General features: G+C 34.5%; 2 protein-coding genes across 3 annotated transcripts in view; one reads left to right on the forward strand and one right to left on the reverse strand.

Annotated features, from left to right (window-relative positions):
• The window catches only part of pals2b (protein associated with LIN7 2, MAGUK p55 family member b), a 349,623-nt gene that overhangs the window by 104,027 nt on the left and 232,233 nt on the right, over positions 1-13,363 (reverse strand). The window lies entirely within an intron of this gene.
• On the forward strand, positions 12-13,173 carry ccdc126 (coiled-coil domain containing 126). Of its 2 annotated transcripts, XM_073931118.1 has the most exons (4): positions 12-284; positions 9,699-9,767; positions 9,901-10,160; positions 12,302-13,173. In XM_073931118.1, the coding sequence occupies exons 3-4, from the start codon at positions 9,926-9,928 to the stop codon at positions 12,565-12,567; spliced, it is 501 nt and encodes a 166-aa protein (XP_073787219.1). In that variant the 5' UTR covers positions 12-284; positions 9,699-9,767; positions 9,901-9,925; the 3' UTR covers positions 12,568-13,173.

Here is a 13,363-nt window from a genome sequence, read left to right on the forward strand (position 1 = left end):
AGGGAAATACTGAAGATTTTTCAGTATAACGTGTGGTTCTCAGTTTCGCTACATTATGCGGCTTCGAATGCTGCTCCAGTATTTATTTAAATGCGCTTTAGATGTAAAACGATTCGTGTCTTAGTTGATACAGAGACGCCTTTCTTGGAGTTATGATCATGTTTGAATATTGTTTTAATATTACAGATTGTCAACGCAAGCTTGCTGTGGTTGCTTTCTGAACGGTCTAAGATGACAACAGTTTTGGAGTCAACTAATCTGTCACCTTGACCAATACATTGAAGGTAAATTCTGTTTTAGCTACATTACTGGAGCGGCTTCATCTGGCTGCTCCAGCTGTTTAATGCTTTTCACACCCGGCCTTGTCTTAAAGCGATAAGCATGTTCAGTAGTTAAACAGTCGATTTCGTTTAGCTGATTAACAGTCTGCAGACTTGGAGTGAAAAACATAAACCGAAACTGAGTACATGCATGGCATGAAGCTATATTTGCGTGTTCTGCTTGCCCAATGTACTAGACATGTTTTTAAATTACTAGGTTAACCTTGTTTTGTCAAAACAATATCATTATTGCTATGATAACATCAACGGTTAAGTTGGGTTAATGGATAACTGTCTGACTTTAACCAACTATACTGATCTTTTCAGTAAGACATCACATGTTTGATCTCAGAGATTTAACTATGTTTTAAGCTGTATCCCATCTGGAATTTCATGTACCTATGCTTTAATGATACCAAGGAGGCACACCAAGTGTAAATCCCCTGTACTTTGATCATATTTTTTTGAGCCACAAACTTTAAGTATTTCTTACGGACTAATGTAAATTGTGTATATAACAAAACAAAACTAAACAAGTTTGCATTTTTTCATCATCGTACAGCTGTTTTGTAATGTTGAGAATGAAGTAGTGTAGAGATAGTTTACCCAAAAATTCTGCCGTCATTTGCTTGTCCTTTACTTGGTTCAAACTTATTTGAGTTTCTTTCTTCTGTTAAACCCAAACTAAGGTGTTTTGAAGAATTGACTTCTATAGAATTTCTTTTGTTCCTACTATGGACATCAATGGCTTCTGGTTTCCAACATTCTACAGAATATCTTGTTTTGTGCTCAACAGAAGAAAGTTTTAAAAGGGTGGGTACTAGGGCTGCACAATATATTTTTTCAGCATCAATGTGATCATTCGCAATAGTCAAATCGCGAGCATATGTATTGCTGAGTCTGGATTATAATTCAACATTTGCATGTGTTTTTTATGCCAGTGATTGTATAATGACCTTAAAAGCATTCAGGCATACTAAATTGTATCATTTGTAACTTTAACAATGATTCATTTTATTGAACTGTTTTATTTTTATGAGTCAGTTGCTGTACTTGATCAGACTCGCTAAATGATTAAAATGGTTCAATTGTATCTTTTTCTTGATTGTGTTTTTAGATTGTTATGCATGAAAATACAACACATGCAATTACAGAAATGCCCTGCAAATATCACACACCACGTCGAAAATGTGTTGGGGGACCCCTAAAATTTTGTAGATTGTTAATTAGATTTTATGAAGATGCACTCCCGCTGCAGAATCATCCTAATCAATCTAACATTATAAATTCTTTCCAAATAGAGATATTCAAGTTATCTGATGAAATTGTGTTCATACCGCACTATATTCCAAAAAATTCAAATATCGCAATGCTAGATCTTTCCGATATTGTGCTGCCCTACTTGGAAGTTTTAAAAAGGTTAGTAAATAATGAGAGAGTTTTCATTTATTTTGGGTGAACTCTCCATTTAAAAGTGGTTCTATCTCTCCCTCCTTTATTATTAATCAATCTAAACCACCATCTCAGTGAGTGATTTGTGATTGGCTGGAGAATAGGACTATGGCCATGGGCAGACAGTGATGACAGGGTTCCCATTCACTTAAGGATTGAAATCTAATTTATTCATGCTATCTGAAATTTGAAGCTGTGCACAATAAGAGCATGTGTGTAATATTCAATCACTATTAGTACCAACATTATTTAATTTGATTAACTCTCTGGTGTTGTTTGTGTGATGCTCAAAATAGAAACTTCTTCCTAAATATCTTTTATATCAATACAAAATTTTACTTCAGTCGGACATGTGACCCCTCTGTGAAACCCCAGCTGAAGTCCCATAATTTCATTATGAGACAAAGTGTGTTGAGTTGTGCTTGTATAGCAGTAAAATTGCTGAAAATATTTTTGTTTATTGCAGTAAACAATAGATCATATTTCAAGATTGAGTATTAGTATTTTACTGTGCTACTAAACTATTTATTCAGTATTTATGCAGAATGCAGTGCACACCTCTGAGCAGAGACATGGAAAATAATTAGTGCTGGGCAAAAATGATCTATTCATGACTAATTGCATACAAAATAAAGGTTTGTTGTGACATCATATATGTGTGCGCAGTGAATATTTATTTATCTTTGAGAATTTTTTATTAGATGTAAAAAAAAAAAAAAAAAAAAAATATATATATATATATATATATATATATATATATATATATATATATGATACAAATTATAAATTATAAATAAATGAAAATATTTATTTAAGAAAAAAGTTTTGTAGTTCTGTTTTTATGTATGTGTTTGTTTCACATATATTTAGCAAATATAAATAATACATAGAAATATATTATGTCAAAACAAACTTTGATTTTGGATAAAATACTTTATTGTTTGGATCTTTGTCTAGCACTAAAAATACCATTTTATAAATCTTGAATACTTTGTGGAACACAGACTTGTGTTTGGTCTTAAGTAAGTAAGTTAATTTATGTTAAAATTTGTGAAATCTAAGATTGATGCATCAAAAATGAGCTTTTAGTGAAATCTGTTTTGAAGAAGAACAATTTCTATTGTTTCAGGATTGAATTAAGCACACCATATCCTTATTTATTTATTGGTTAATTGATTGTAGTGTTTACACAACCAGTGGCAAAACCTTTATCAAATTTTACTTTATTTATGTAATACAAACAAATAACAGTCATTGACCATTGTGCTGTACACAAATTCAGGTGACTCAAGACTCAAGCATGCTCCAATGACTCACGTTTTATGGATCTTTTTTAAAAGGTTAAGTTATAGTTTCCTGTGAAGATTATCCTAATAGAAAGTGGTAGATTATTCTACATTTTGGGGCCAACAATAGAGCTTAATCTCTCTATTGCTTTAACTTTGATCTCTGAGCTTTGAAGGTATCTATAAGCTAGTGTGCTCCAAAATTCACATTCAGAAGATAAAATTCTGGTATAAACATCCAAAGCCTGCAATTTATCACTTCCACCTAATGGATCAAAAAAAATTGTCACCTCATGCTTCAATTTCCTATCATACCTTGCTCTGTAGTATTTGACATGTCCCACCTTCTTTAAGATGCTTCTCATTTGCTTTTCATTTGATATGCTTGAGCTCAACCTCTCCCTGGCAGAGCTGTGATGAAACAAAGTGCTATTAGCAAAAAAAAAAAAAAAAAAAAAACGGGCAGAGCTACTCTATGTACTGCCCTGTTTTCATGTTTCATTTGAGATTACATCAAACATCCACAAAGTGCATTTTAATAGGACCTTTAACAACTTTTGACTTGATGACCTTAAACATCTAGCTAGCAGATATGCTAACAGCCCCAAGTTCAGATAAATAGTAAGGTCTCAGGTCATTTTAGACCTTGAAAAAGAAAGCTGTGGCTTTTTTTTTTTTTTTTTTTTTTTGACAGTTTCTAGAGCAAGGATGCCCAAACTTTTTGTATGAAGGGCCAAAATCAAAAACATTATTTCTAATCGAATTGACTACTACAGTATTAATTTGAATTATAACTTATTACAATAAAAATGCATGAACTATTTATAACACATTGGAGTTCAATGCTGCTTTACCTTCATTTGCTCTCTGATGTCTTTGCATTTTCCTTTATCTGTCGGGTGCCAGTACAAACCATCCTCATAATTCTCCCTCTCTTCTCAAATGGGATGGTGGGTCAAATCAAAGGTTACCATGGGCTAACTTAGGCCTGCGGGCCCTAATTTGGGCATTTCTGTCCTAGAGGAATAGAATATTAAATGAGAAAGCAGTGGGTATAGCAGAGGGTTGGTAGAGCAACCGAAGTAAAAAGTCGGTGGTTTGATCCCAGCTTAGAGTGGGTTGAGTGGTGTGGGACCAGCAGGGTTGCATAGGTGCTGTGACCCCTTGAGTGTAGCAGACGCTAGAGGCCATGGTCTTAAGCCTCCTTGGTAGAGCAAACGACTCCCATGTGGAAAGTCGCCATTTTTAACCCAGCACGGAGCGGGTTGGGAGGTATAGGACCATCGGGGATACATTGGTGTCGTGACCCGGATGAAAGTGAGGTTTAAGCGGTAAGCAGTGTTGGGAAGGTTACTTTGGAAATTTAATAGATTACAGATTACAAATTACCCTATTTAAAATGTAATAAGTTACTATAATTTTCGATTACTTTATAAAAGTAAAGTAACTAATTACATTTGATTACTTTTAATTTTCTAATAAACATTTTCAACTAAATAATTTTCAAGCATTTATACAGAGCAGGAGTGAGCTTACAGTAGCTCTGTTTACTGTTAGAATCTCAAAAGCTTTCATCACTTAAATAACATTTATTTAATTTATTTAAATTTAAAGTAGAGCCACCACAAAACCAGACCTTATCACAAAAACATGTTTACTGTTGTTACAAAATCACAATGTTAGTTAGTTGTGCAGGTGATTTATGGGGCATTTGCAATAAAAAATACATCTAATTTTTGAAATTTTCATTTTTAAATCAAGCCACTTAAATCCAAATCAATCGCATCTTAGTGATCAATAAAACTGCCAATGAAACATATGAGAAGCAGAACTGTTCATTTCAATTATTTACAGTAAATAATATGCTGTACCAAACAGGAATAAATTATAGGACATAACAGCAAAAACAAAAAAATCCAATTAAACCAGGTGTTACACATTTAAAACAATATTGATCCGCGATCTGTAAATGTAGCTTGTGTGGACACTACTGCGCTACTTCACTAATAAAATAGCTTCGCTACTGTGAAAAGCTATTTGATTTTTTAGCGACGCTACCGTCACGCTACTGAGAAATGTAGTTAAGCTAGCTACACTGTTAATGTGATAACATCACTTTGGCCAGAGGAGTCTGCTGGTGCCCTGAAATTCACAAATCGATAACTTTATAAATCATAATATATCGTTAGAAATGAAAGGGTCTGTTTTTATTTCTGTACACTCACGATAACGACAAAAACATTTGCTTTGATAAAACAAAGAAACGCTAGCTTACATACCTGCAGATGCTTCCTCATGCTTTTCAATGGCAAGGAGGATTAGACATGACCATTAATTTGATTAAACAGTAGGGGGGACAATAAATATAATATTCCTTATGAGCAATTTTTTATGGATTTTTTGAAGGGTACACAAATAATACAGCCGAATTGTACTTATATGTCTCCGCAGTTAAAAATGGTTTTATTGTTCATATTACAGCATGGAGACTACATCATTATGGTTATTTTCAAAGTTTTTCTCTGGTTCAATGACAAAGCAAATTTTTCTTGAAAACTATTTATTGCATTGTTTGTTGTGTTGTTTACAGTCAACAGTCTGACTCCTGAAGCAGAATAAATGCAGGAAAAGAAGTTTTCCATACTCATAATAACTAACTGGTTTACATTACACTTGTTAAATTGAGAGATCATATTGTAAATTGGTGAGCCTGTGAAGTTCATCTGCTAAACAGCCACAACTCAGAAAACATTTTAAAAAAATGTTCACCCCTAAAAGAATTGTCATTATCCCTTCAATGAAGCACAACACCCTTACCTGACACTGTACATCTGACTGACCCTGCTCTGCCTGTTCCTCAATCATTTCTTTCTCCTCTGCCTGTGATTGATAATGTGACATTAGTATTTTCATAAGCACTCATTCTGAAAGCCAAATTGCTTAATATGTGAACTTTTTGTACTTGGAGTTTTGCTGCACTGAAAAATTATCTTATGTCCATTTTCCTTTTCTCTGTCATTTTATCATTGAGGTAAAGTTGGTTTTATATTTGCACATTCAGTCTCTCATGATATAACCTCAGAAGAGTATTCACTGGAAATTCTAAATAGTAAAATTATATTAGCAGCCAACAACCATCAAAGTACAGCATTGTTTACAGTTAGTGTTAATATTATATTGGTTTACCTAAAGGTTCTATAAAGACGTTGCAACTGATACAAAATACAGCAGCCAGAGTTTTATTGAAATTGAAGACACAAGAACATATCACAGCAGCATTAATAGAATAAATTTTAGGATTCTTTTAATAGTTTATAAAGCACTACACAACATGACACCTTTCCTACTTTTCTGACTGCTTATCAAAATATAATCCAAACCGTTTGCTACGCTCTTCTAGCACTCGACTTTTAGAATTTCACTTTGTAAATCTGATGCGATCTGGCGGCACTTCTTTTAGTCACTATGCTGCAAAATCTTGGAATTGTCTCCCAAATGAAGTAAAAGAATCCCCCAGAATTTATTTTTAAAAAGCTTAAGAAGCACCTTTTTAAAATTGCGTATGAATATGTTTGTGAAGTTTATGCAATTTATCTATATCGTGTAGGTTTATGTACATATGCATGTACGGTGTGTGTGCATGTATGTAAAGAATATTGTGTGTGATTTAGTAGATGTATGCATATATGTGTGTACATGTAAGCTTTTATCTGAGTATATATTTTGCTTTAATTGTCTAATATACTTTTTTTGTATTTGGTTTATTTTACAATGCCTGTTTGTTGTTTGTGAAGTGCCTTGAGTTCCATGTATGTAGGAAAAGTGCTATACAAATAAAATGTATTATTATTATTATTATTATTATTATTATTAATGTTGTTTTGAAGTCATACTTACATGAGATTTCAGTTCAAATATTCAAAGTACCACAGTAAACAATGTATGGAGCTGTCACTAAATGAATGTGCGAATATAAATTAAACTTTACCTCAATCATTTTATCTAGTCCATGACACTGCAATGCAAGTTTATTCTGTAGCACATTTTATATACAATGCTAATTCAAAGTGCTTTACATAAAGAATGAAAAACTATCATAAAAATCATCACAACAATAAAAACAAGGACATTTTATATTTTAAATTAATTTAGTCACCTAAGAACAGAACTAAAATTGATTATACAAAAAATAAATTGGGGCTAGTTTGGACGTAGCACAGTGTTCATTTAGCAAATCCACAGATAAACAATATGCTAATTGTGGCCGTTAATGTAAAGTTAACATTATGCCAAGTCGTCACAAATGAAACAATGCACTTTGGCGTATTATTTTGCAGTGCACTAACGTATGCAACAAGCTAAACAAGCATACGTTAACTACATTAGTCATTTTGACCGCTAATACAGCAGATTCATGGACATCGGTAATCTGCATTTTTGCCGCAACTAATTTATAAATGATTCTGCATTAACTTTGAAGAGAATCGATTTATTTAATGTGATTAATACACCATACTTACTCAAATTCAACATTGACCCGTAGCCACACACCTAACTTCTGCGACTGTCTGTGACTGTGTGTGACAGGCTGCGTGTACGTGAGGAGTAGGTGGATCAAACCACTATGAGGAAGCGGGGGTGAACTCTTTCTAAATGCATTTTAAATAATAAATGCGTTTTTTTTTTCTACTTAGACAATTATTTTAGTTATACACACATATATTTTTAAAAATAGAGAGTGCGTTTATATATATATATTTATATTTTTTATTTGGATTTACGCCCTTGGTTGCGCCACAAATCAAAAGCATCAGCTTGACTAAATGGCCTTAGCAGAAGCCATCGTGCATATCAAAAACAGACAAAGCAATAGATTAATATTATTCAACATATCACAGAGATTTAAAGAAAAATATTAGATGTAACCCCATTTGTAATTTTTAACATTTTCAAAAGTAACTGTAATTTAATTACATATTTTTCTTAGTAACTGTAACTAATTACTTTTACTTTTATTTTGTAATTAAATTACGTAACTGCGTTACATGTAACTAGTTACTCCCCAACACTGGCGGTAAGTGTAGCAGACGCTAGAGGGCATGGTCTTTAGTCTCATTTGTAGAGAATACGGAAAGTCGCCAGTTTGATTGCAGCTCAAAGCAGGTTGGGTGGTGTAGGAGTGGGGTTACATGGTCCTGGCTTGTTTTTCCAACTCTTAGCTGAATGGATGTATTAACATAGGCATTACATTCAGAAAAATCAGCAAATGAGTTATAGAAGAGTTTTTACCCCCTAACCTTCTCACCATTTCTATTTGTTGTCAAAATTGACAGTTGGAGGGACGTGGTTAATTATGTTAGCCGTGCCCCATAAGCTAAGAAATAAGTAACCTATTTTAACTGAAAAAAAAACCCAGGAAGTGCTTTTTCAGATTTCAGTTAAAGATTACAAGAGCAAACTTTTTTTTCTTAATTACATGCACATATGAATTGTTCACCACAAAACTAGCAATGTGAGCTTACAAAATTATATGGTTAATTTTTATTTCATTTGTACTTTAAATACAAAATAGGCATGCTCTGATTAGGATTTTTGCAGCCGATACTGAGTACTGATTCCTTGTCATGGTGATCGGCTGATAACGAGTACCGATTCTAATGCTTCAAGATTTATAATGCATAAAGCATACTTAAGTGGAGATTAGACATGGGCTGGTATACGATTCTGGCGGTATAATAACCTTGGATAAAGATATCACTGTTTCACAGTATCACGGTATTGTGCTCACTGCTCTAAAATATATCCTTTTTAAATGTCTGCATAAAAAACAACAACTTTATTCCCCTAAGGAACAGTATTACAGAAAATTTTGGGGGTTTTAAAACCTTGATTTTTCCAAACCGCTGTATACCTTGAAAATTGTTATCGTCCCATGCCTAGTGGAGATCTCTCCTACTTAAGAGATAAATAAAGAATGCTGTATATATATACCCCTTAAATATGTATCTTTTAACCATTTAGTGTGGATCTGTCATGGTCAAAAGCAGCTTAAATAAAAGAAAATAATAAATAAAACCAATTTTAAAAACTGGTAAAAAAAATGTCTAACAAAGCAATTTAGAGAAGATTTCAGCTATGTTTTAGTGAACTTGCAATATTGTTAAAAAACATAACTTTCATTTCTTATATATGTATCAAGGCCTAAATACATGCAAAGCTATTCCAAAATTTTGCTCTCCGGTCATACAATTGGATGAAACCATAGGGCTTATTGCTCTGCTCGCATCACAGCAAAAACACTGGATATGCAATAACTGCAACAAAGAGACCACCACTCGAATGAGATGTGCCAATAAACTGTATAACAGAGGCTGCACCACATCTGTATGTATTTTAGCTGCTGTGTTGGGACTTCAGCGGTCATGGAGATTTCTTGGAGATTAATCGGTACTCGTGATTGCCATACTAATCGAAAACATACCAGCAACCAGCACAGAAAGAGTAAGATGGGGTTAAAATGCTGAAATTTACATGTGCCTGTAAGAAGTTTTGTATTATTCTGACAAAGAGAAAAAAATCTATTTTTTTATCTCATTTTACTGATCTTGCTTGTTTTGTTGTGTGTTTTGTATTTTTACAGGAATGTCTTTGATCTGAAGCCCACTGCTCAAGACAATTCAATCACCATCTCAATTTCCTAGACAAGACAGTTAAGCAAATTCACAAGATAACTCAACATTAACCGCCACTCCATTTATTCAAGACATAAATATTCCCAGCCTTCAACCTGACACTTTCTGTAAAAAACAAAGACTTGACCCCGCCCTGTCCCCTTAACCCAGGTCCCATCAGACCTGCAGCTCTGCCATGCTGGGCTGTCTCCTGCGGAGGAGCATGTCTCACAGGCTCAGTGTGTTTCTGGTGCTCTTTGGCTTGGTCTGGTGTCTCCTGCTACTTCACTACACTGTCACACAACCACGGCGCCAGAGCAGTGCAGAGCTCCGTCAACAGATCCTTGAGCTCAGCCATCGCTATGTCAAAGTCCTTAGTGAGGAAAACCAGAACCCCTCGGGACCCCATGGCACCTCAATGGCAGGATATGGTAAGGATTGGATTACCATCATGTGGTTACAAACTTGAATTCCATTTGATAAAGTTGAAAAGCATCATAATTCATCCTAATGTAGTCTATTTAGTAATAAAATCTTTGGAGACATAAAGTAATTTTGTGATTTAAAAAAAAAGTCAGAAATTGATACCTGTGGCTTATGTTGTATTTCCTGTGTTTTCTAAATAATTGCCTGTATTTTCTTGATGAACTTTATTTTGTTTATTTCCATTGTTTGGGTTATGTCCATAGTTTTTGTTGTGGACTAACATTGGAAAAAAGTACATCAATTGTTTTGACATTTATTTATTAAGGTTAGTGGCATTATAATGTTAAAATTAACTTTAATTGGTGAGCATGTGTTAAAATATTTAAAACTTTACAACATGAGTGGGGAAAAACCTTATATATTTAGATGTATTAAACTTTTAAATAACAATAATTTCTAAAATGTTATAAATTAGGGCTGTACAATGTATCATTTCAACATCGATATCGCAATGTGTGCATTCGCAATAGTAACATTTAAAAAAATGGTAACATGGAAAAAAGATTTTTGGAAATTGTTGCAAGTTTATTACAAATAAAAAACCTAAAATATCACATGTACACAAGCATTGACAGCCTTTGCCGTGAAGTTCTAAGTTGAGCTCAGGTACATGCTGTTTTCACTGATCATTCTTGAGATGTTTCAGTAGATTAATTGGAGTTCACCTGTGGTAAATTCAGTTGATTGGACATGCTTTGAAAAGGCATACACCTGTCTATTAATGGTCCCTGAGTTGACAGTGCTTGTCAAAGCACAAACCAAGCATAAAGACAAAGGAATTGTCTGTAGACCTCTGTGACAGGATTGTCTCAAGGCACAAGGCTGGGAAGGTTACAGAATACAGAAAACATTCTGCTGCTCTGAAAGTCTCAATGAGCAAAGTGGCCTCCATCATTCGTAAGTGGAGTATGTTTGGGACCAACAAGACTCTTCCTAGAGCTGGCCAGCCATCTAAGCTGAATCATCAGGGGAGAAGGCCTTAGTCAGGGAGGTGATCAATAACCCGATGGTCATTCTGTCTGAGCTCCAGCGTTCTGTGGAGAGAGAAGAACCTTACAGAAGGACAACCATTTGTGCAGCAATCCACCAATTAGGTCTGTATTGTAAAGTGGCCAAACGGAAGCCACTCCCCGCCTGAAATTTGCCAAAAGGCATCTGAAGGACTCTCAGATCATAAGAAACAAAATTCTCTAGTCTGATGAGACTAAAATTGAACTCTTTGAAGTGAATGCCAGTCAACGGCTCATCACCAGGCTATTAGCTTTCCCATAGTGAAGCATGGTGGTGGCAGCATCATGCTGTGGGGATGTTTTTTTAGCAACAGGTAGTGGAAGACTAGTCAGGATAGAGGGAAAAATGAATGCAGCGATGTACGGAGACATCCTGAATGAAAACCTGCTTCAGAGTGCTCTTTACCTCAGACTGGGGCGAGGGTTTATTTTCTAGCAGGACAATGACCCAAAGCACACTGCCAAAATATCAATGGAGTGGCTTCACAGCAACTCGATGAATGTACTTGAGTGGCCCAGCCAGAGCCAAGACGTAAATCCTATTGAACATCTCTGGAGAGATCTAAAAATGGCTGTACATCGTTTCTTCTAATCCAACCTGAAAGAGCTTGAGAGGTACTGCAAAGAAGAATGGGATAAATTCCCAAAGACAGGTGTGCCAAGCTTGTGGCATCAGATTCAAAAAGAAATATTTATAAATAAAGTGAATAATTATGTACATATTATTTTTCAGGTTTTTTATTTTTAATAAAATTTTCAACAATTTAAAAAAAAAAAAAACTTTTTTTTCACATTGTCATTATGTGGTATTGTATGTAGAATTTTGAGGTAATAAATAAATTGAATACATTTTGGATTAAGGCTGTTACATAAAAACTGTGGAAAAAGTGAAGCTCTATGAATACTTTTCGAATGCATGCACTGTAGGCTTTAAAATTTTTCTTGCATATATTGATTATTATGTGAATGAGTAGCCTGCTTAGTATTCAGAATAAGTGTGGTGTGGCTGACAGAGATTTATACATATTATCATACTAATTCCTACCTATTCATTTTTTTTTTTTTTTTTGTCAAAGCTGACCTGAAGAGGACAATTGCTGTGCTGTTAGATGACATTCTCAACCGATTGGTAAAGCTGGAGGGAAAAGTGGAAGCTGCTGTGAATGCCTCCACGCACAACATCTCCCATCCAGCTGGTGGCACTGGAATTCTCCTGGCTGCTGTTTCCAGACCGACCAAACAAAATCTGCCTGCCCACAGGCCAGAAAGGCGTAGTAGTAACCCTCTGCACTTCCTACCACAATCACCTGGCAGACCACAGAAACCGCACTCATTAAATTAACAATAATCACATCAACCGTGGCCAAGGACGTTATTACTGCAAAGACTGTACAGAGAAAATATATAAATAAATATATTTTTAGACTAAAGCAGCTTTTAGACATTTTTTTTTCAGTTGTGCACTTGAACTCCAGCTTGATTATTTTGTCTTTTATTGATGGATCACAAATGTATTTTATAACTTAAGTGCAATATGGAACATAAGACCCGAGAGAGCGAAAGGATGAGCTTTTTTATGGAAGACTGTTTTTTGATATACGAATGAGTGTTTCATAATGTATCTGCTAAAGACTCCATGCACACAGCGTTATCTCTGCAGCTAGCTAATGGTGTGTCTTGTGCGCTTGGACGGATTCCAGAGAAAAGGTTTACACCTGAGTCGTGACACCTTTTCATTGTTAAGATTAATTGAAAACAGATTTCTGTGGGGAAAAGGCTGATCCAAAGATTAATCTCAGTGAATGGTTGATGTCTGTATTGCAGGTTGATTTGATTAGGGATGGGGATTTATCTCAGTTAAACTGAACATGGCATTAAACCTTCAGAAGGAATTGTACCCCAAGACAACACTACTCAATCCATACAATAAAAGATATATCAGACTTCAGATTTGTCAGTGTGTATTTATGCAATTCACACACTATTTTCATATCCTATCTGTCTGTTTGGATTGATGAATGCACAGATTTAATCAGTGTGTCTTTATAGATAAAAGAATGAATTATCTATCTCTACATGGAATATATATGGAATATAGAATCTGTCATATAAATCTATGATTCCTTACATCTATTTAT

This window comes from Danio rerio, chromosome 19 (assembly GCF_049306965.1).
Source record: "Danio rerio strain Tuebingen ecotype United States chromosome 19, GRCz12tu, whole genome shotgun sequence".
NCBI classification, from domain to species: Eukaryota; Metazoa; Chordata; class Actinopteri; order Cypriniformes; family Danionidae; genus Danio; species Danio rerio.

What these genes read in the sequence shown, in the direction of transcription:
- ccdc126 (XM_073931118.1), top strand. Translation starts at nt 9,926, where the DNA reads ATGCTGGGCTGTCTCCTGCGGAGGAGCATGTCTCACAGGCTCAGTGTG. An exon ending in CACCTCAATGGCAGGATATG is followed by an intron (nt 10,161 to 12,301) that starts GTAAGGATTGGA and finishes TTTTTGTCAAAG; the next exon opens with CTGACCTGAAGAGGACAATT.